The sequence below is a fragment of the Heterodontus francisci genome, chromosome 6, assembly GCF_036365525.1.
Source record: "Heterodontus francisci isolate sHetFra1 chromosome 6, sHetFra1.hap1, whole genome shotgun sequence".
In the NCBI taxonomy this organism is placed as follows: domain Eukaryota; kingdom Metazoa; phylum Chordata; class Chondrichthyes; order Heterodontiformes; family Heterodontidae; genus Heterodontus; species Heterodontus francisci.
This window is the reverse complement of record NC_090376.1, coordinates 28084593-28109212: the sequence shown is the minus strand read 5'-3', so window position 1 is coordinate 28109212 and position 24620 is coordinate 28084593. Positions and strand designations below refer to the sequence as shown.

Here is a 24620-nt window from a genome sequence, read left to right as displayed (position 1 = left end):
TAGAAGAAATTAGTGGATACAGCCCAGAAATTATAGAGTGTTGGATAAAATATGTATTTAGGATGAACAATTGCACTTGTACAACCAGATGTAAAGTGCTGCATAGAGAAATAAATAACAGAATAATACTTCATGAGCACTGTTGAAATAGCTACGGATGAAACTGAACCTCGTAGTCTTAGTAGATTTAACACGAAACTTATCCAACCAATGAAGCACAGCAATCAACAAAGTCAATAAGATGTTACACAAAATGGAACTGAAGGATATGGATTCAAATTAGTTAAAGGTAAGAGGAAATACTTTTCAGTTCAAAGCTTGATCAACAGATAGAATAAACTTCCAAATAGAGCAGTGCTGGCCACAAGATGGCTCCTGGGCTGGAAGCTCCCTAGGAAGCTCCCTTGCTGTTCAACTCTATCCATGGCCATCTGCTCCCATCCCTAACGTTTTCTCCCCCAATCTGCCCTCTTAAACTGTTTAAATTCCCCTGGCTCTTTAAATCAGTTCATTTTAGCCCTATCTAAAAGTTAACAGTTAGTTTAGTGTATGTTACCTGGGCCCACTGCCCTCCCCCAGCCACACCTGCTCTTTGTTTTCTCAATGAAATTGATCCGGATGAAACTGACGAGAACAGCTGCCGATACTTTAATCTCCGATCCTGCTGTCTTCACAGTCCAGAGTGTCTGCAGCCACGGCATGCGGTAAGTCCATTGAGGTGAAGAAGGAGCTGCGGGACCCGAGAGAAGTCCTGTGAAAAGGTGCCCCGAACACCCAAATACATCCACGAACGGCCCCCCCGGCCGCAACTTCAAAGCGCCCGCGGGAGATGGCTCGGAGAGCATCTGCAGCGCACTGTCGGCAATGCTGCATGCCTTTATTTAAACCACTGCAAAAAAAAAACCCTTAGCAAATGTAATCACCTCTAAGTCTGCCAAATGATGCTTCACCTCCCGAAGGACGTGGATGAGCTTTCCGGACGTCGATGGTGGGCACTGAGGAAATGGCTTATTACCTGCACCAGATTCCACCCCCCTCCCCCCCCTTTACCCCCCTTCCACCCCCCCCCCACCCCCGTCCCCTTCCCTGCTCCACCCTCTCAGCTCACCCCCTCACAACCCCGTCCCAGCCCGCCCCCCCCTCGCACCATCTTCACCCCGCACCCCCTTCCCCTGCACCCCCCCCCCCAACCCCCTCCCTCTACCCCTCCCCCTTGCATCCCCTCCTCCCACCGGCACCATCCTACACCTGTGTAGGGGCCCCAACAACCCCACTGCCTTGTGGGCGTCTCGGGAGAGACCAAGGCTAAGGGAGTAAACCCTAACAGAAAATCCGGAGCGGAACCCCGTAGGCGGTCATGTGTCACCTTTGGCATGTTTCCGGCAGTTCCTGCAGGAATACTGGTGCCAAACGTCGTGTCCTGCACTCCTTTGGACCCCACCAGAAAGGCCGAGAGGGGGGTTTTGACGACTGGGCAACTCTCAACCTCCATAAATTTGCCCAGGCATGCGCCATGGAGAGGTCACTCCATAGTTGCCTCACAGCGACTAAAACAACACGGAAGGCAGCAGTTACGGGTTATAAGTCCAGATAAATTGGCGTAGAAACTGGGCGCCACGGGTTGCCTTTGTCGGTGGGAGAGGTCATTGCACCTCACTGGACAGCTACCGCCCGCCTCAAACCGGGCAGCCCCCGGTCAATAAGGTTCTGTCCCGCCACAGTCTGCCTGCTTCAATGGGTGCTTGGAGCTCAGGGTCATTGCCCGAAAGGTGGACTGATACACCGCACCAAACAACATGAAAAAAGGAAAGAAGGTACCAGCCCTTCGCTTTGCAAGCTGGAACGTCAGAACTATGTGTCCTGGCCTGTCGGAAGACCTTACACAAATCAACGATTCTCGGAAGACCGCCATCATTAACAACGAGCTCAGTAGACTCAATGTGGACATTGCAGCACTTCAGGAGACTCGCCTCCCCGCGAGTGGCTCTCTAGCAGAGCAAGACTACACCTTCTTCTGGCAGGGCAGGGATCCTGAAGAACCAAGACAGCATGGAGTGGGCTTCGCCATCAGAAACTCCTTGCTCAGCATGATAGAGCCTCCCTCAAATGGCTCGGAACGCATACTGTCCATCCGACTGCTCACCACCTCTGGTCCAGTACACCTACTCAGCATCTATGCTCCAACACTCTGCTCCGCACCTGAAGCTAAAGACCAGTTCTATGAACAACTCCATAACATCATTAGCAGCATCCCCAACACCGAACACCTATTCCTGCTGGGGGACTTTAATGCCAGGGTTGGGGCCGACCATGACTCATGGCCCTCCTGCCTTGGGCGCTATGGCGTTGGAAGGATGAATGAGAACGGGCAGAGACTGCTTGAGTTGTGTACCTATCATAACCTCTGCATCACCAACTCGTTCTTTCACACTAAACCCTGTCACCAGGTTTCATGGAGGCACCCAAGATCACGTCGTTGGCACCAGCTAGACCTCATTGTCACAAGGCGAGCCGCCTTAAACAGTGTTCAAATCACACGCAGCTTCCACAGTGCGGACTGCGACACCGACCACTCCCTGGTGTGCAGCAAGGTTAGACTCAGACCAAAGAAGTTGCATCATTCCAAGCAGAAGGGCCACCCGCGCATCAACACGAGCAGAATTTCTCACCCACAGCTGTTACAAAAATTTCTAAATTCACTTGTAACAGCCCTTCAAAACACTCCCACAGGGGATGCTGAGACCAAGTGGGCCCACATCAGAGACGCCATCTATGAGTCAGCTTTGACCACCTACGGCAAAAGTGCGAAGAGAAATGCAGACTGGTTTCAATCTCATAATGAAGAGCTGGAACCTGTCATAGCCGCTAAGCGCATTGCACTTTTGAACTACAAGAAAGCCCCCAGCGATTTAACATCCGCAGCACTTAAAGCAGCCAGAAGTACTGCACAAAGAACAGCTAGGCGTTGCGCAAACGACTACTGGCAACACCTATGCAGTCATATTCAGCTGGCCTCAGACACCGGAAACATCAGAGGAATGTATGATGGCATGAAGAGAGCTCTTGGGCCAACCATCAAGAAGATCGCCCCCCTCAAATCTAAATCGGGGGACATAATCACTGACCAACGCAAACAGATGGACCGCTGGGTTGAGCACTACCTAGAACTGTACTCCAGGGAGAATGCTGTCACTGAGACTGCCCTCAATGCAGCCCAGGCTCTACCAGTCATGGATGAGCTGGACATACAGCCAACCAAATCGGAACTCAGTGATGCCATTGATTCCCTAGCCAGCGGAAAAGCCCCTGGGAAGGACAGCATTACCCCTGAAATAATCAAGAGTGCCAAGCCTGCTATACTCTCAGCACTACATGAACTGCTATGCCTGTGCTGGGACGAGGGAGCAGTACCCCAGGACATGCGCGATGCCAACATCATCACCCTCTATAAAAACAAAGGTGACCGCGGTGACTGCAACAACTACCGTGGAATCTCCCTGCTCAGCATAGTGGGGAAAGTCTTTGCTCGAGTCGCTCTGAACAGGCTCCAGAAGCTGGCCGAGCGCGTCTACCCTGAGGCACAGTGTGGCTTTCGTGCAGAGAGATCGACTATTGACATGCTGTTCTCCCTTCGTCAGATACAGGAGAAATGCCGTGAACAACAGATGCCCCTCTACATTGCTTTCATTGATCTCACCAAAGCCTTTGACCTCGTCAGCAGACGTGGTCTCTTCAGACTACTAGAAAAGATTGGATGTCCACCAAAGCTACTAAGTATCTTCACCTCATTCCATGACAATATGAAAGGCACAATTCAACATGGTGGCTCCTCATCAGAGCCCTTTCCTATCCTGAGTGGTGTGAAACAGGGCTGTGTTCTCGCACCCACACTTTTTGGGATTTTCTTCTCCCTGCTGCTTTCACATGCGTTCAAATCCTCTGAAGAAGGAATTTTCCTCCACACAAGATCAGGGGGCAGGTTGTTCAACCTTGCCCGTCTAAGAGCGAAGTCCAAAGTACGGAAAGTCCTCATCAGAGAACTCCTCTTTGCTGACGATGCTGCTTTAACATCTCACACTGAAGAATGCCTGCAGAGTCTCATCGACAGGTTTGCGTCTGCCTGCAATGAATTTGGCCTAACCATCAGCCTCAAGAAAACGAACATCATGGGGCAGGATGTCAGAAATGCTCCATCCATCAATATTGGCGACCACGCTCTGGAAGTGGTTCAAGAGTTCACCTACCTAGGCTCAACTATCACCAGTAACCTGTCTCTAGATGCAGAAATCAACAAGCGCATGGGTAAGGCTTCCACTGCTATGTCCAGACTGGCCAAGAGAGTGTGGGAAAATGGCGCACTGACACGGAACACAAAAGTCCGAGTGTATCAGGCCTGTGTCCTCAGTACCTTGCTCTACGGCAGCGAGGCCTGGACAACGTATGCCAGCCAAGAGCGACGTCTCAATTCATTCCATCTTCGCTGCCTTCGGAGAATACTTGGCATCAGGTGGCAGGACTATATCTCCAACACAGAAGTCCTTGAAGCGGCCAACATCCCCAGCTTATACACACTACTGAGTCAGCGGCGCTTGAGATGGCTCGGCCATGTGAGCCGCATGGAAGATGGCAGGATCCCCAAAGACACATTGTACAGCGAGCTCGCCACTGGTATCAGACCCACCGGCCGTCCATGTCTCCGTTATAAAGACGTCTGCAAACGCGACATGAAATCGTGTGACATTGATCACAAGTCGTGGGAGTCAGTTGCCAGCATTCGCCAGAGCTGGCGGGCAGCCATAAAGACAGGGCTAAATTGTGGCGAGTCGAAGAGACTTAGTAGTTGGCAGGAAAAAAGACAGAGGCGCAAGGGGAGAGCCAACTGTGCAACAGCCCCAACAAACAAATTTCTCTGCAGCACCTGTGGAAGAGCCTGTCACTCCAGAATTGGCCTTTATAGCCACTCCAGGCGCTGCTTCACAAACCACTGACCACCTCCAGGCGCGTATCCATTGTCTCTCGAGATAAGGAGGCCCAAAAGAAAGAAGAGCAGTGGAGGCAAAATCCCTGGAATCGTTTAAGAAACAATTGAAAGCTACAGAAATCAAAGTGGTTTAGTGGGTTGCAGAACCAAGGTAGAGTGGCATGGGGCTATCAAGACAAGGGTTGGATTCCACAGTTGCTTATTTATTGTTAATGTGCTGCTTAATTGTGCTATCAGGAAGAGGCAATGAGTTTATTTTTCAAATGATGGGTTGTAAACTGTAATCCATATGGTCTTCTTCCACCCAGACAAGTACTGACATTGATAAAGACCTGAAAGCCATTGTCTGCCCACCTGTCTTGTCTTGGCATTGGCCTCCCTGCATTGCCCATAGGAAGGTGTATAAGAGATCCCTCATGTTATACCAAGAAATGACTGACCTCCATTCACTTCAGCTCTCTGACTGTCCAGTCTGTTTTGGAAAGTCATTGGTGCTAACTATAGCCTAACCCACCCAGCGAGAAACTGACAGGAGCAGATTGAGCACCTGTTTTACCTGATCAAACTTTCCATTAAAGTCAATGAAAGTAAAGTTGAATGGGATATGAACTGGTTGCCAGGTAGGTTTCCTTAAAATCATGCCTGTGAATCATTGCACACAAATCGGTGACCTACTAGTTGATCATGTCGGACAAGCAGAATATTGTCCTTTCTCATTTACAGACCTGGAGCTAGTATTAGCAAAATCCTGCCAATGTCTTGATAAATGCAACTTACATCAACTTTTCATTTTTACTCCTTATATAGTCAGAAATAGTGTAATGAAGCTCAATAGTAAATGAATAATTTTGACCCATTGAATGTTAGGTTTGATCTCTGGGCCAGGATTTTCCCTCTTGGGGCGGAAAACAGAGGTTGGAAGCATTTCCAGGTTCTGAACCAGCCGCTGGAGTATAAACAGTCACCAGCTCCGATTTTCACAGGGGCACCCCCTTAATTGGCCTGGACATGGACTTGCTGACCAATTATGGACAGGGGATAGGGTCTCAAAATTGGAGGGCCAATCAGAGGCTGTCCAGCTTGAAAGGAGCAGCAGGCAGCAACAGAGGGTAAATAAGGGAGGTTGGAGGCGCCCTCTCTCCAACTTTTTTAAATTTAAATTTTAAAAATGGATCTTGCAGCCAGGCACCATTGTGAAGGAGGGAACCCCTCTACAGGGCGTCCTGTGGCTGCTCCTGCACCCAAACAGACAGGGAGGGCCTCCAAGCTTGCCTGGAACGCTGGCCCCCTCAGTCTGCCACTGGGAGACTGCTTCCAGGAAATGAAACTGGCCCCCATCACCTCCAGGAACCTGGAGGCTGACTGAAAAATCCCAGTCGGCCTCCTTTAACTTGCTCCAATAGGCTCTTAATGAGCCCAATCGGCTACCTGCCTCGTGGGTTGGTAGCCCTGCCCCATCCCTCATCCCCCCCTTCACCAATATGGTCCAGAGGTAAGTTGGAGCTGGGGAGCCAGCACACCGGTCAGCAGGGCTATTTTTAACTCCCACCTGCTCTGTTCAGACCCGGGAGGAGCTCAAAATCTTGCCCCTGCTCTGTGCTGAATTAACTGATCTTAGCAAGAGCAGTGGGGTGGATACTCCAGTTCGCTTCAGTGTCCCAGATGATATTTCATTGAGCATGCAGAGTATTTAAGTATCTTCTGTAGAGGCATCCTCACTCATAACTATCTGTAGCATCTGGTTGTATTGGGCCCATTTAACCGTTTTCCCTTCCCTTAAGTGCCTATTCTGCAAGTACAACAACCTTTTATGTGCGTCGGTAGCACACAAATTAGCCCCTAATTAGAGTTTCCTGTTTCTAATTGTGTGCATAACATTTTGGAGGAGTTGGGCGAAGCATTAGTATCTGATTATGATCTGCTTTGTTCTCTGAGTACTTATAAAAGGACATTGTACATAATATAAAATTATAACTCTGTGACTTTCATCAGAGTTAGTACATATTACAAATGAGGTGAACATCACTAAGTATGTAAGGAAGAATTGTATTTTCTCATGCAATGATATACAGACACACACAATGTGGAAATGACAGAATATTCCAGATGCAAGTAATATTGCAGAGGTCTAACTCTGGAGTTATGTGTGTATGTGGCTTAGACCTTTAGGTCTTGGCTGTGGCTCAGTTGGTAGTGTTTTTACCTCTCAGTGAGTAGACCATGGGTTCAAATCCCACTCCAGGACTTTAAGCGTAAAAATTAAAAAGCTGGTACTCTGGTGCAGTACTGAGCTTGTGCTGTACTGTCTGTCAGATAAGATGTTAAGCTTTAAGTCCCTGTCTGCCCTCTCAGGTGGGTATAAAAGATCCCATGGCACTATTTTGAAGAAAAGCAGGGGAATTATTCTTGGTGTCTCGCCAATATTTATCCCTCACTCAACATCACAAAAACAGATTATCTGGCCATTATCACATTGCTGTTTGTGGGAGCTTCTTGTGTGCAAATTGGCTCTGTGTTTCTTACATTACAACTGTGACTTCTCTTCAAAGTAAAGTACTTTGGGACGTCCTGTGGTCATGAAAGGCACTATGTAAGTGCAAGTCTTTCTTTTGCTTTGATAGAACACCTAAGAGTTCTCCATTCTCCACATTGTTTTTATATTATACCTGTGCCATTCAACCAATAAAAAACTTCCATTTAGACCAAAATAAAAGCAAAATACTGCAGATGCTGGAAATATGATATAAAAACAAGAAATGCTGGAAATTCTCAGCAGGTCTGGCAGCATCTGTGGAGAGAGAAACAGAGTTAACGTTCCAGGTCAGTGACCCTTCATCAGTGTTCTCCCTCCCTACGAGCAGATCGCTAAGAGAACAAGATTACTTTCTTCTGGCAGGGTAGGGATCCTGAAGAACCAAGACAGCTTGCAGTGGGCTTCACCATCAGAAACTCTTTGCTCAGCATGATAGAGCCACCTTCAAATGGCTTGGAACGCATACTGTCCGTCCAACTGCTCACCACCTCTGGTCCAGTACACCTACTCAGCATCTATGCTCCAACACTCTGCTCCCCATCTGAAGTTAAAGACCAGTTCTACGAGGAACTCCATAATATCATTAGTAGCGTTCCCAATACCGAACATTTTCTTCCTGCTGGGGGACTTTAACGCCAGGGTTGGGGCCGACCATGACTCATGGCCCTCCTGCCTTGGGCGCTATGGCATTGGAAGGATGAATGAGAATGGACAGAGACTGCTGGAGTTGTGTACCGATCACAACCTCTGCATCACCAACTCGTTCTTTCATACTAAGCCCTGTCACCAGGTTTCTTGGAGGCACCCAAGATCACGTCGTTGGCACCAGCTGGATCTCATCGTCACAAGGCGAGCCTCTTTAAACAGCGTTCAAATCACACACAGCTTCCACAGTGCAGACTGCGACACCGACCACCCCATGGTGTGCAACAAGGTTAGACTCAAACCAAGGAAGCTACATCACTCCAAGCAGAAGGGCCGCCCGCGCATCAACACGAACAGAATTTCTTATCCACAGCTATTACATAAGTTTCTAAATTCACTTGAAAAAGCCCTTCAAAACACTCCTACAGGGGATGCAGAGACCAAGTGGGCCCACATCAGAGACGCCATCTATGACTCAACAATGACCACCTGTGGCAAACGTGTGAAGCAGAATGCAGACTGGTTTCAATCTCACTTTGAAGAGCTGGAACCTGTCATCGCCGCTAAGCGCATTGCACTGTTGAACTACAAGAAAGCCCCCAGCGAGTTAACATCCGTAGCACTTAAAGCAGCCAGAAGCGCTGCACAAAGAACAGCCAGGCGCTGCGTAAATGACTGCTGGCAACACCGATGCAGTCATATTCAGCTGGCCTCAGACACCGGAACCATCAGAGGAATGTATGATGGCATTAAGAGAGCTTTTGGGCCAATCATCAGGAAGATCGCCCCCTTCAAGTCTAAATCAGGGGACATGATCACTGACCAACACAAGCAAATGGACCGCTGGGTGGAGCTCTACCTAAAACTGTACTCCAGGGAAGATGTTGTCACTGAGACCGCCCTCAGTGCAGCCCAGTCACCGCCAGTCATGGATGAGCTGGACGTACAGCCAACAAAATCGGAACTCAGTGATGCCATTGATTCTCTAGCCAGTGGGAAAGCCCCTGGGAAGGACAGCATTACCCCTGAAATAATCAAGAGTGCCAAGCTTACTATACTCTCAGCACTCCATGAACTGCTTTGCCTATGCTGGGATGAGGGAGCAGTACCACAGGACATGCACAATGCCAATAGCATCACCCTCTATAAGAACAAGGGTGACCGCGATGACGGCCACAACTACTGTGTAATCTCCCTGCTCAGCATAGTGGGGAAAGTCTTCGCTCGAGTCGCTTTAAACAGGCTCCAGAAGCTGGCTGAGCATGTCGATACTGAGGCACAGTGTGGCTTTCGAGCAGAGAGATCCATCATTGACATGCTGTTCTCTCTTCGCCAGCTAGAGGAGAAATGCTGCTAACAGCAGATGCCCCTCTACGTTGCTTTCATAGATCTCACCAAAGCCTTTGACCTTGTCAGCGGACGTGGTCTCTTCAAAATACTAGCGAAGATCGGATGTCCACCAATGCTACTAAGTATCATCACCTCATTCCATGACAATATGAAAGGCACAATTCAGCAGAGCGGCGCCTCATCAGACCCCATTCCTATCCTGAGTGGTGTGAAACAGGGCTGTGTTCTCGCACCTACACTGTTTTGGATCTTCTTCTCACTGCTGCTCTCACATGCGTTCAAGTTTTCAGAAGAAGGAATTTTCTTCCACACAAGATCAGGGGACAGGTTGTTCAACCTTGCCTGTCTTAGAGCGAAGACCAAAGTACGGAAGGTCCTCATCAGGGAACTCCTCTTTGCTGACGATGCTGCATTAACATCCCACACTGAAGAGTGTCTGCAGAGACTCATCGACAGGATTGCGGCTGCCTGCAATGAATTTGGCCTAATCAACACCTTCAAGAAAACGAACATCATGGGATAGGACGTCAGAAATGTTCCATCCATCAGTATCGGCGACCACACTCTGGAAGTGGTTCAAGAGTTCACCTACCTAGGCTCAACTATCACCAGTAACCTGTCTCTCAATGCAGAAATCAACAAGCGCATGGGAAAAGCGTCCACTGCTATGTCCATACTGGCCAAGTGGGTGTGGGGAAATGGCGCACTGACACGGAACACAAAAGTCCGAGTGTATCAAACCTGTGTCCTCAGTACCTTGCTCTTTGGCAATGAGGCCTGGACAACGTATGTCAGCCAAGAGCGACGTCTCAATTCATTCCATCGTCGCTGCCTCTGGAGAATCCTTGGCATCAGGTGGCAGGACCATATCTCCAACACCGAAGTCCTCGAGGTGGCCAACATCCCCAGCATATACACCCTACTGAGCCAGTGGCGCTTGAAATGGCTTGGCCATGTGAGCTGCACGGAAGATGGCAGGATCCCCAAGGACACATTGTACAGCGAGCTCGTCACTGGCATCAGACCCACTGGCTGTCCATGTCTCCGCTTTAAAGATGTCTGCAAACGCGACAGGAAGTCCTGTGACATTGATCACTAGTCGTGGGAGTCAGTTGCCAGTGATCGCCAGAGCTGGTGGGCAGCCATAAAGGCGGGGCTAAAGAGTGGCGAGTCGAAGAGACTTAGCTGTTGGCAGGAAAAAAGACAGAAGTGCAAGGAGAGAGCCAACTGTGTAACAGCCCTGACAACCAATTTTATCAGCAGCACCTGTGGAAGAGTCTGTCACTCTCGAATTGGCCTTTATAGCCGCTCCAGGCGCTACTTCACAAACCACTGACCACCTCCAGGCACTTACCCATTGTCTCTCGAGACAAGGAGGCCAAAGAAGAAGAAGAAGTTGAAGATTGATTTTTGTCCAGGATACTGGAAGAACTCCCTGCTGTTCTTCAAATAGTGCCGTGGGATCTTTGACATCCAACTGTGTAGGCAGACAGGGCCTCAATTTAATGTCTCATCTGAAAGACAGCCCCTCTGTGAATGCAACGCTTCCTCAATACTGCACCTAAGTGTCAGTCTAGGTTATGTGCTTAAGTCCTAGCATTGGATTTTCAAATGCCAGGGGGGGTCGGGACCTGGTGCGGATGCAAATTAAAAGTCGCATCCCCGGAGGGCGTTTCTGGATCCCCTCGCCTCTGACACAGAAACTGCTTTTTTCAAATGGGATTCCGACAACCCAACAGCCTGGTGCATGTTAGTGCACAGGTTCAGAGCGGGGTGGAGGGAAACTTTTTTTGGGGGGGGGGCATGAGAATTATGGGGCCCTCGGGGATCTTGCACTGGATCATGCACATTACCTCAGGTATGGATGGTTGAACTGCGTCTTGTTCTTTTATTCCGCTGATCCTCTAAGGAGCTGCCTTAGGCAAGGCAGCGGCAGGCACCATCATGGATGCCATCTGCCTTTGCTGCTCGCGCTCTGCAGACAGCTCCCGCCTCCTCAAGGCACTCTGTGCCACTCATTGGACACCGAGCTTGCCTCCTGCCCAATTAAGGAATTTACATTTCAAAATGGTGTCGTGTGATCGACACAGTTGAGGCGTGGGCTCAGGACTCGGAAATTATCCTGGTGTCAGGTTCCTGACCCTGTTTTGAAAATCCAGCCCTGGAGTGGAACTTGAACCCACGACCTTCGGACTTGAGAGTGCTACCAATGAGCCCAGCTGATCCTTTCTTCCAATTACGTAATGGTATCGTAATGGGAGCCCTGATGATCTGAGGGAACTTTGCAGGTTGTGTTTGGTTAAGCAGGTATTGTATTGTAGTGGCATTTTCATAATTAAAATTTACTAAGGATTTAAATCTGGATCACAGCAATCACTTTATTATTTGGCTTGTTTTCCAGCCATTATTTATAATTTATTCTTCTCCCTCCTTCTCCGAAGATTCTCTCCTTCTGGAGACACAGACTGGTGGGCTAGACCTCACATAAGTGACCATTGTTCATGTGGATCCTAGACAGTGAATGTCAGTGAGCTGTTGGCTCCTGTCCTAATCTGACAGCCACATCCACACACCTCAAAGGGATCGTAGAGGAACGATGTTGAATGTGCTCAATTTTTTTTTCTTCCTTAACCGGGGGTGCAGAAAGACCAATTCTGGTGCTATGCTGTCACCCCTAATGAGCTCAAGTACTTTCCCGATCTGTGCCATTTTTTTAACATATAAATATGCAGTAGCAAACTGTGCAACACTTGCTCATGTTTGATTAGTGAGGATTGCCTCACAAATTGAGTCAGAGTAATTGAAATTTCTGCTTGTATGATCCCTGCTCGCTGTTCACTTTGTATGGTCTACAGTGAAATTAACAAAAGCCTTACTGACAGGAAATCACTTTACTCCCTTTTAGTGATTAAAGGAAATCCTGTATTAGTCTAAATCACCATGTAATCGAAAAAGTGAAACCTGACTGATTCTTTTTCTTTCTCTCTCGAGGACAAGGCTGCTGAAACCAGTTGTAGCATCCCAGCTGTTGCTGGAGTCAGCTAACTCAGCAGAGCGGAGATTGAGGATGTAACCAGCCTGGTCTGTCTGTCTTGGTAGAACACTGAGACATCAGCGGAGTTCCTTCGTTATTTTATATCCTGAGGCTTGCTTTGCAATGAAAATTGAACAGCCTGCCCTTGTGATGTCACTAGCCCAGTGATTTCACAGTGATAACCTCAGCCTGGGGTCGTATGACAGCTACAAATTAAGAAAATCAGAATCCCTCAGTTACTACTTCACAATCAATCCTAAGTATCCATTTTGTAGAACAATAACTGTGTCTCAAATGAGGCTCCATTTCACATAATACTAGTTTAATGGAAACAGCTGTTAGCTCAAATGATGTGACTCTGGGGTGTTGCATGTTAAAATTTCAAATGATTTATCCTCTGACTATATCTATATAAATAATATATTAACAGTCTCTAGGTCTTGGCATTTGGCAGGGTCTTCCTTCCATAAGGGAGGAAGAAGGGGAATGGGAAGAGAAGACAAAAGAATGCAAGAGATAGAGTGAGACCAGGGGCAAGAGAACCATTGACCGAGAATGAGCAGCAGAGGTGGCAAACAGGCAGCAGTTTGGATGATGCAGAGTGATCGGACGTGATTAGGCAGTAGTACATGACAGCAGTGACATAATATGAAGAAGAGATAGCAGCATATGGGGTAAGGAGGGGTGGGTGTGTGGAGTGGCAGGGCTAAGGCAGAGGATGTGAGACAAAATCTGCAACTGTGGAAGTGGGCATGGGATAAGATGGTTAGAGCACCTGCCCGTTCACAAGGCTTTCCACTGCCATCATACATCCTGGCCAATTCATGCACCCCGCCCACAATTCAAAACCTCTTGGAAGCCCAAAGCAAATTGCTTTTCCAGCCAACACCTCTACTTCCCATTTTACCAACACTTAAACCTTCACCAACATAGGGACATAGGAGCAGGAGTAAGCCATTTAGCCCTTCGAGCCTGCTCTGCCATTCAATATGATCATGGCTGATCATCCATTTCAATGCTTTTTTCCCACACTATCCCCATATCCCTTTCAGTCATTGGCATTTAGAAATCTGTCAATCACTGCGCTAAACATAGCAATGACTGAGCTTCCATAGCCCTCTGGGGGAGAGAATTCCAAAAATTCACAATTCTCTGTCTATCCCTTCAAGTATTTTGTCGGTTTCAGTGAAATTCTTCAAAACTCTAGAGAATACAGGCCCAGTTTCCCCAATTTCTCTTCATAGGACAGTCCCACCATCCCAAGAACAAGTCTGGTGAACCTTTGTTGCTCTCCCTTTATGGCAATAGTATCCTTCCTAAGGTAGGAGGACCAAAGCTGCACACAGTACTCCAGGTGTGGTCTACCCAAGGCTCTATACAATTGAAACAAGACTTCAGTACTCCTGTATTCAAATCCTCTTGTGATAAAGGCTAACATACCATTAGCCTTCCCACTTGCCTGCTGCACGTGCATGTTTGCTTTCAGTGACTTATTGATGAGGACACTGGGATTCCTTTGTACATCTGCACTTTCTAATCTCTTACCATTTAAGAAATACTCTGCACATCTATTCCCCCTCCCAAAGTGGATAACCTCACATTCTTTCACATTATATTCCATCTGCTATGTTCTTGCCCACTCACTAAATCCCGCTGAAGCTGCTTTGCATCTTCCTCACAACACACATTCCCACCTAGTTTTGTATTATATTTGGTCCCCACATCCAAATCATTGATATATATTGTGAACAGCTGGGGCCCAAGAACTGATCCTTGCGGCATCCCAGTAGTCACAGCCTGCCAACGCGAGAATGACCCGTTTATTCCTACTCCCTGTATTCTGCCGTTAACCAATCCTTAATTCATGCCAGTATATTACGACCTATCCCATGTGCTTTAATTTTGTTAACCAAACTCCTGTGGGGGACTTTATCAAAATCCTTCTGAAAATCCAAGTATACTACATCCACCGACTCCCCTTTATCAATTCTGTTAGTAACATCCTCAAATAACTGCAACAGGTTCGTCAAACATGATTTCCCATTCATAAATCTATGTTGACTCTGCCCAATCAGATCATTATTATCCAAGTGCCCATTTATCACATCCTTTAGAATAGATTCTAGCAATTTCCCTACGACTGATGTAAGGGTAACAGGTCTGTAGTTCCCTGTTTTCTCTTTCCCTCCCTTCTTAAATAGTGGGATGGCATTTGCGACCTTCCAATCTGTAGGAACCATTCCAGAATCTATAGAATTTTGGAATATGATCACCAATGTATCTACTATCTCCATAGCTACCTCTTTCAACACTTTGGGATGTAGAATATCAGGTCCTGGGGACTTATCAACCTTCAGCCCCATTAATTTCTCTAATACAACCATCTTACTAATACTAATTTCCTTCAATTCCTCATTCTCCCCAGTCCCTTGAATCTCTAATTCTGGGAGATTTCTTGTATCTTCCTCAGTGAAGACAGACACAAAGTAATCATTTAGTTTCTCTGCCATTTCTCTGTCCCCCATTACAAATTCTCCTGATTCTGCCTGTAATGGACCCACATTTGTCTGAGCCAAACATTTCCTTTTTATGTACCTATCGAAGCTTATACAGTTTAATTTTATGTTTTTTGCTAGTTTACATTCATGTTCTGTTCTCCTGTTCTTTATCAGTTTCTTGGTCCTCTTTTGCTATATTCTAAAATTCTCTCAGTCCTCAGGTTTACTACTATTTCTGGCAACTTTATAGGCCTTTAATCTTATACAATTGTTAACTTCCTTTGTTAGCCACGTTTGACTGACTTTTTGGGTTTTTGTGCCTTGAAGGAATGTATAGTTGCTGTAAACTATGTAATAATTTTTTAAAGACTATCCATTGCCTATGTGCTGTCATACCTTTTAATGTATTTTCCCAATCCACCTCAGTCCATTTGCCCCTCATACCTTCATAATTTCTTTTGTTCAAATTTAACACCCTAACTTCAGATTGAATTATCTCACTTTTAAACGTAATGTAAAATTCTATCATATTATGGTCACTCATCCCTAAAAGTTCTTTTACCACAAGATTATTGATTAGCCCTTTCTCATTAAATGATACTGGATCTAAAATAGGCTGTTCTCTAGTCAGTTTCTCAACATACTGCTCTAGAAAACCATCCCTAACACAACACACTCCAGATACTCGTCCTCCCCCAGCATTAGTGCTCATTAGGTTTACGCAATCTATATGCAGATTGAAATCACCCATCATTACTGTATTACCCATGCTACATGCTTCTCTAATCTCCTGATTAAGAGGAAGGAAACAGAAATGGGTGAAAAGGATAGCAAAAGGCAGAGATAAAATGGAAAAGAAGAAAAGACAGCAAGACAATAGGACAGGGATAGAAGCACAAAAGACCACACAGAGACAAAGGAATAGAAAAGATAATTATACAGAGAGGAAGGTTGAAAGACACTCCCAAAAAGAAATAACTATGAGCAGTGCCAAAGAGATTTGACAGTAACATTATATGTTTTGGCCCATAACTTGCTGTCAAAGTCACAGTAAGTCTAATGGTGCTTCCGTTACTTATGCACAATTGTACAGCAACTTCAGGCAAGTGACAGATGTGCAATTAAATGTGGAAATTTAAACCTTGATGTCCAAGATATGCCGCTTTGCTGTTAGCTTTGTGACAACACCATCTCACGGTCTGGCTCACCATTGAATGGCGTAATGTTGCTATACTTGCATCGTATTTATGAACAAAACTCACCACAGGAATAATTTTTCCCATTTCTTTCTAATTACTGCCAGTCAACCTCTCTAGCACTGAAAATTATCCACGACATGTATGGAGTCTACTTTCTTTTTTTTATTTGTTCTCAGGATGTGAGCATTGTTGGCTGTGGTGGCATTTGAGCTCATGACTCAGGATCAGTAGTCCAAGCCCCTGAATTACTAGTCCTGTAACATACGCACTATGCCACCATTCCCTAATTTTTAAAATCTCCAACAACAATTAAACCTGTCACAGCTGCATCTGACCATGATAGTATTGGTAGTAGTGACTAGCACTCAGTCTTTTTGGAGACGAACTCCCAACTTCACACTGAGGACACCTTCCATCATATTGTATGACACTACCACTGTAGTAAATGACTTAGATTCGGACAGATGTAGCAGCTCAAATCTGGGCATCCATGAAGTGCTGTGGACCTTCAGCAGCAGCAGAATTGTATTCAACCACAATCTGTAACTTTATAGCCCGGCATATCCCTCACTCTACCATTACCATCAAGCCAGGGGACCACCCCTGGTTGAGTGAGGAGTGTAGGAGAGCATGCCAGGAGCAGCACCAGGCATACCTGAAAATGAGCTGCCAATCTGGTGAGGCAACAACACATGCTACATGCATGCAAAACAGCGGAAGTAGCATGCTATAGACAGAGCTAAGCGACCCCACAACCAACAGATCAGATCAAAGCTGTGCAGTCCTGCCACATCCAGTCATGAATGGGTAATTAAACAACTAACAGGAGGAGGAGGTTCCACAAACATCCCCATCCTCAATGATGGGGGAGCCCAGCATGTCAGTGCAAAAGACAAGGCTGGAGCATTTGCAGCCATCTTCAGCCAAAAGTGCCGAGTGGATGATCCATCTCAGCCACCTCAGCATCACGGTTACCAGTCTTCAGCCAATTTGATTCACTCGACGTGTTATCAAGAAACGGCTACATTCACTGGATACTGCAAAGGTTATGGGCCCTGACAACATTCTGGCTGTAATACTGAAGTCTTGTGCTCCAGAACTGGCTGCACCCCTAGCCAAACTGTTCCAGTACAGCTACAGCACTGGCATCTACCTGGCAATGTGGAAAATTGTCCAAGTATGTCCTGTCCACAAAAAGCAGGACAAATCCTATCTGGCCAATTACTGCCCCATCAGTCTACTCTCAATTATCAGCAGAGTGATGGAAGGTGCCGTCAACAGTGCTATCAAGCGGCACAACAACTTGCTCAGTGACGCTCAATTTGGGATCTGCCAGGACCAATGCACCTTATTACAGGCTTGGTCCAAATATGAACAAAAGGGCTGAATTCCAGAGGTGAGTTGAGAGTGACTGCCCTTGACATCAAGGCTGCATTTGACTGAGTGTTGCATCAAGGAACCCTAGCAAAATTGAAGTCAATGGGAATTGGGGGGAAAGCTCTCCACTGGTTGGAGTCATACCTAACACAAAGGAAGATGGTTCTGATTGTTGGAGGTGAATCATCTCAGTCCCAGGACATCACTGCAGGAGTTCCACAGGGTAGTATCCTAGGCCCAACCATCTTCAGCTGCTTCATCCATGAACTTTCTTCCATCATAAGGCCAGATGTGGGGATGCTCACTAATGATTATACAATGTTCAGCACTATTCGTGACTCCTCAAATACTGAAGCAGCCCTTGTCCAGATGCAGCAAGACCTGGACAATGTCCGGGCATGTGCTGATAAGTGGCAAGTAACATCCGCGCCACACAAGTGCCAGGCAATGACCATCTCAAACAAGAAAGAATCTAACCATCTCCCCGTGATGTTCAATGGCATTACCATCGTTGAATCCCTTATTATCAACATCCTGGGGTTACCATTGACCAGAAACTGAACTGGACCAGCCACATAAATACTGTGGCTACAAGAGCAGGTCAGAGGCTGGGAATTCTGCGGCAAGTAACTCACCTCCTTAATCCCCAAAGGCTGTCCACCATCTACAAGGCACAAGTCAGGAGTGTGCTGGAATACTCTCCACTTGCCTGGATGGGTGCAGTTCCAACAACACTCAAGAACCTCGACACCATCCAGGACAAGGGTCAAAATCCTAGAACTCCCTCCCGAACAATACTGGGTGCAGCTACCCCATATGGACTGCAATGCTTCAAGAAGGCAGCTCACCACCACAATTAGGGAAGGGCAATAAATACTGGCTTCGCAATGATGCTGACATCCTGTGAATGAATAACAAAAAAATGTAAAATTGAAAATTATAATTTTTCTCATCATTTCTGTCTTTTTTTCCTTTCTCAGTACAATCTTTCTTGCCCTCTCTTTATTTCTCTATCTGTACCTGATTTGACATTGAATTCACCCACTTTAATTTACACTTTCTTCTCATTCCTTGTGTTGTTAACTTCACAATCCTTCAGCCTGCTTGTTTAAGAAGATCTATAGTTTCTTGCCCTGTTCACTCTGGTCCCAGGATGCTCTGTTTCTCTTGCTGCGATGTTATCCATGTACACATTCAACAACTTGCCACATGAAACATTATAAAATTTTAATGTGCAAGGTCAAGTCTAAGTAATGGCAAATTCCGTTAGATTCACTCCTTTGTGCCTAGCATACACTTCCTGTAAGTGTTACAATTTTCTTGTCAATCTTTGTTGATAACAGCCCAAATGCTATAAAAAAAAGCATGTCCTTCAACTCACCGACAAACACCATGGGTGATCTGCTAGTTAAAAATAAATATGCTAAATAGCTGTTGGAAAAAAATAGCAATGAGTTTTTCAGTGAACATAGCTCCAGTTTTTCTTTTAGTGGATAATATGCCCTGGAGCCTTTGATTGGATTGCTACCCAGTAACTCATTCACAGTTGGTCAGCATCTTCACGAAGAGGTTTTGGCAATTCAAGACTTTTTTTTTTACATTCCGTCTCTGTTGTCTCTGGATCAGTCATTGTTAGGCTTCTGTGGCAACTTCTTTGGGCCACACATGTCGGGATCTTTGGGCCCAGGATTCAGTCGTCCATGTTAACTCTGATCCCCATGTTTCCTCTGCTGTGGGCAGGAGCTTAGGCTGCCAAGGCAGCTGGCTGATGAAATTTTAAGTAAAATGACAGTCTGAGGATTCCCTGAATTCTGAGCCAAAGAAAGAAATGCATCATTCCCAGTTGGCAGCTCTACTGTCTGGGCTCGGTGCTTTTTAAACTACTGTGGTAACTTCTTTGGGCCTGGTATGTCATTTCTGGGAAGAAATTGTTGGCCTGTCAGATGCCTTAGGATCCAATCACAAACACAAGTTGGAAACTGTTTGAATGATTGCACATTAATGCATAATATTCTGTATAATGTTCAATACCATGCACTAATATATATGTTGTGTATTATATCACATAGCATAGTATGTATATTGTATATAGGGGGAGTTGGTGGCACAGTGGTATTGTCACTGAACTAGTAATCCAGAGGCCCAGCCTAATGCCCAAAGGACAAGGGTTCAAATCCTAGTTGGTGGAATTTAAATTCAATTATTTAATAAATACAATAAATTTTTTTAAAAATATGGTATTGAAAGCTAGTCTCAGTTATGGCCATGAAACTGTCATTGATTGTCATAAAAATGCATCTGATTCACCTATATCCTTTAGAGAAGGAAATTTGCTGTCCTTACCTGGTCTGCCCTACGTGTGAGTCCAGACCCACAGCAATGTGGTTGACTCTTAACTACCATCTGAAATGACCTAGTAAGCCACTCAGTTGTCAAGGCAATTAGGGATGGGCAACAAATGCTGGCCTTGCCAATGAAGCCCACGTCCCATGAAAGAATTTCAAAAACTTATATTGTGGGCTGGATTTTGTGGTCAATAAGGAAGCGATGACACTCGCCACTGACCTCGAGGAAAGCTACCCACACAGATCTAGTGATCTCTGTGGCAGGTTTTCCCCTTTCCCCATGGCAATTTAAATCTGGCACCATGTCAAAGGGATGTTTTGGCATGCAGCAGCAGGGATGTCAGCAAGCAGGTAAGCAGCCAATCACATTAACATAAGAATTAGGAGCAGGAGTAGGCCATTCGGCCCCTTGAGCCTGTTGCACTATTCAATAAGATCATTGCTGATCTTATTGTGGCCTTAACTCCACTTTCCTGCCCGTTCCCCCATAACTCTTGACTCCCTTGTCAATCAAAATCTGTCTAACTCAGCCTTGAATATATTCAATGACTTAGCCTCCACTACTCGCTGGGGAAGAGAATTCCAAACACTAACAAACCCTCCAAGAGAAGAAGTTCCTCCTCATCTTCATCTTAAATGGGAGACCCTTTAATTTGAAACTGTGCCCCCTAGTTCTAGATTCTTCCACAAGGGGAAACATCCTCTCAGCATCTACCCTGTCAAGCCCCCTCAGAATCTTATAAGTTTCAATAAATATTAAAGTATTTACACACAAACCGGGAAGCGTAAAGCACTGAATCCCTTCATTTCTAATTGAAATATTTCAGATAGCAAAATAAATGATTATCATTGGATTAATATTGAAGCTAAATTAACAATAAACAAACTTTTTTTAAAAAGCATGTGAAATTTGTTAGCATTATGGTAAAATTTGATATTGCACAAATATAAAATTAGCTTCTCCAGGCCAGTGAGAGTGTCTAGTGGTAATTATGAAGTTAGAATGCTGTTAAGAACCTGGTTACACCTCATTCAAGAAGGTGTAACGTGGTGCCTCAACAACGCACTGTCTGGAAAAGTGCAGAATCATTGACGACAACTGCTGGATTTCTGCATTGTTCTGTGCACGTGCAGACTCCAGAAGTTGCTCTCACTTTCAGTGGAATAATATTGATAGTTTCACTGTTATTTCCACCATAAACCTAGGCTTAAATATTGTGCAATACATTCCGCTATATAGATCATATTGTGCGTTATGCCATACAATATAAATTATGCTATCTGCCACATACATGTAATACCTGAAATTCACTATGTGCAGCATTGCATAAGTTTTATTATATATACGAGGTTGAATCTGTGATCGTGCTCTGCCAGTTTGAATGTGCAAGTTGAAAGAAAACTTCTCTGAACTTCAGCTCATCCAAAGCTCTGCTGCCCATATTCTAACTTGCACTAAGTGCCGTACACCCGTCACCCCTGTGCTCACTGACCTCCATTGGCTCCCGGTCTTGCAATGTCCCAATTTAAAAGCTCTCATTCTTGTTTTCAAATCACTTCATGGATTCACCCATTCCTATCTGAAATCCCCCCCAGCCCTACAACCCTATGAGATGTCTGTGCTCCTCCAATTCTGGCCTCTTGGCGCATCCTCGATTTGAATCAGTCCATCATTGGCCGACATGCCTTCAGCACGTTTTCACAGTTTCAATGCATTTATTTGCAGACTTCTGAAAGTTAGTTGATAAGAATCCGTCAACGAAAGTCCTAAGCTTGATTCTCAATAGGTTTGGAATGCAAAAATTGGCATCAGCTTCCCAGATTCCTTCAAGGGATGGGCATCTCATTTTTTTCCTGTCGCAGCTTCAGGTTGCTTTAGACGCTGTGCCTGTGCCAAGAAACTTAAAAACTGCACAATAACTATAAAGGGCTGTACGTGAGGATCAGAATTTAAAATGAGGTTTGGAATTGGAGTCAGTCGAGCACATTTCACAGGCTTGGTAAATGCTGCAACAATACTATTAATGTTGTGAACTGTCCACCATCACCCATTCAAGAAGAGGCAGAAGAACAACCTGATTCTATGGATTTCCAATGGATAACGATAGCTGATTTACTGATCATGTTTACTGCTGCTGATTAATAACTGGTTTAATATTTCTCTCTGACAGGGATACATGAGGCCTCTGAAGCAGCCGGAGAATTCATGTATCTGTGACCTGGCCCTTGTGGATGATATGTTTTTCCAGATTCCGGAAATCCTGGAGCATCATGAAAAGTTTTTAGAGCAGGCTCATCAGTGTGTCCAAAACTGGCATGAGAAACAGAAAGTGGGTGACCTGATGATTGAAACAGTGAGTACTGCACAATTGTACACATCTTCCGAATAAAGGAAGAATTTTTACTGAGTTAGAGTGGAGTTGAGAGCTGAGTTCTTGCTGGCTGGACACAATTTGCTTTATTTAGTCCTTCATAAAGCAAGTCTGAAACAACCTCCAGCTGATTTCAGGGAAGTCTTGGAGACCAATTCATGTTACATGTGCAGATCATTCGATTAAAGTACTTTGCTCTTCTTATGACACCATTGAGTATATTTCAACAAAAAGGCCAACCCCTGGTTGCAGTATTGGTGCCAGCACAGGGGTATATCAATATTATTGTTTTTATCAGTCATACTGAGCTTGTTTGTCCAATTCAACTGTGATGGTTTCGTTGGTCGAGACATGCTCCAGTGTCATCTAAACTGTGCTTTTTATAATGCAGTCCTTGGAAGCTGAGCATTTACTACACAGTACAGTGAGGCACGCACTACTTTGAACATTTTAAAACATAGTGGACCAAGATTCAAAATGTTTCAAAAAGAGGTAGCCTTAAATACATTTTAGATTGGGTGTACAACAACTTTCATTTATGTAACACCTTAAACGCAGTAAAACATCCCAAGGTGCTTCAATGGAGTGTTTTCAAACCAAATTTGACACTGAGGGACAAATAGTCCATTGGTGAATTGTCCTGTACCCCAGTCTTTTGTAGCAAAATTAATATAGTTCCAAGACTTCAGCAATTTAATTGACAATCTTCCTTTTTTTAAAAAATATATGCTTATATGTTATTGAGCAGATCATTTGATAACATTATCAGTACCCCCATTTTGGAATCAGTCTATCTTGTGATGCATTTAGTGGAATGCTGCATGTATTTTATACTCATAAAGTTATTACTGCTGAAAAAACATTAAAAGTCAGCATTCCAGTAATTGAAATTGGAAGTGTTATGGGCTACAACATAACCTCAGGGTTAACATCACTGTACAAAACATTCTGGTTTTGTTCAACTTTCTGACATTACCTGAACTCCTCGATCATGTTAATCATCTTTGTATAACACTCTAGATTAAATGTACCTGTTATTTGCTATTAGAAAAAACTTAGGCCTGGAGTAGCTGCACCTTATCTCCTGTTCCTTCCCTTGCAGCAGGCCAGGGGGAGTAAATGTGCTTCCCTGTGTTGTCTTGGAAGAATAGCTAAGATAATGGCCTTCACTGGAAGTAAAATTGGATTCAGTTGCAGGTTTCCTTTGCTGCTTTTCTTCCTCCAGTGAATGCTGAAAGGTGTATATTCCTGGAGAGTATTCCTTTAAGCTTTCAAAATAAAGATCGATACCCCTAGAACTTATGTAGGAGGTACATGGCTTGGATCAGTCATTCTTTTCATGTGCTGATTTGGTAAAGAAATCACCTCTGCTACTGCTGTGGAAGAGTCTCCTGTGAAAATCTTTTGACGGTCAAAGGCAGAGTTGTCAACCATAGCCACATGCATAGCAGAATTACAGCTACCCATGATAAAAATGAGGTTTACTATTACGACCACTAATATTACTAGTCTATTTCCTAGGGAGTTAAGACATAGTGCAGTCTTTGGGTGAAACAGTGTTAGAAGGAAGGGGACATTTGGACCAGTGCATATAGGTGTGTTTCAGTACCCATTTTAAAGTCATACATTCAGTTCTATTATTTTTTATCCATTATAAATCCCCATATCCACATTTATAATTAAAAATGCCCATGCAAACTGTCATACTGTAATTACACTCTCCAGCCAGTGGTGGGACTCCAGCATGACAGGTTCACATTGGCAGTTTACGTTGCAAATGTTATCATAGGAATTTGTAATAGAAAAGGGATGGGAAGTGCATGCAACTGTAAGATCTTTAGTATGTAGATATATTTGTGAAAACATTGCTTTTCTTCCCCTCAAGGCGTAGTTCTCTATTACTGTAAGCAGGGAGAAACTGCTCAGTTTTGGAGTAACAGACAAACAATCGAAAGTCATAGAGTCCTAGGCTGGGATTTTACGGGACCCCCCGAGGCGGGATTGGAGGCAGGAGGGCACGGAGTATTGAGATAGGTGGCGGAGGGTGGGGGGTGGTGGCGGGGCGGAGGGCCCATCGCCTCCCTGTCGCCCAGCAATCTTCCTGGGGACAGAATAGGTTGACGACGGCTTTCCTGCCCAGAGGCCAATTGAGACAGTGGCCTCTTAATGGACAATTAAGGGCCTCTTCCCACAGCCACGCGGGGAGGATGCCTTGTAAAGCGAGGTGCCCTCCATGCAGTTTGGGGGCGGGAGGGCCCTTCTCTGTGAGTAACTTGTGGCCTACAG

General features: G+C 45.4%; 1 protein-coding gene across 2 annotated transcripts in view; it reads left to right on the top strand.

Moving 5' to 3' along the window:
* LOC137371209 (rho guanine nucleotide exchange factor 17-like) overlaps positions 1 to 24620 on the top strand; it is a 522466-nt gene that overhangs the window by 305424 nt on the left and 192422 nt on the right. For both annotated transcript variants that reach the window (XM_068033382.1, XM_068033383.1), the window contains exon 3: positions 22134 to 22316. In XM_068033382.1, the coding sequence (XP_067889483.1) occupies positions 22134 to 22316 (183 nt within the window). The remainder of the gene's footprint in view (positions 1 to 22133; positions 22317 to 24620) is intronic.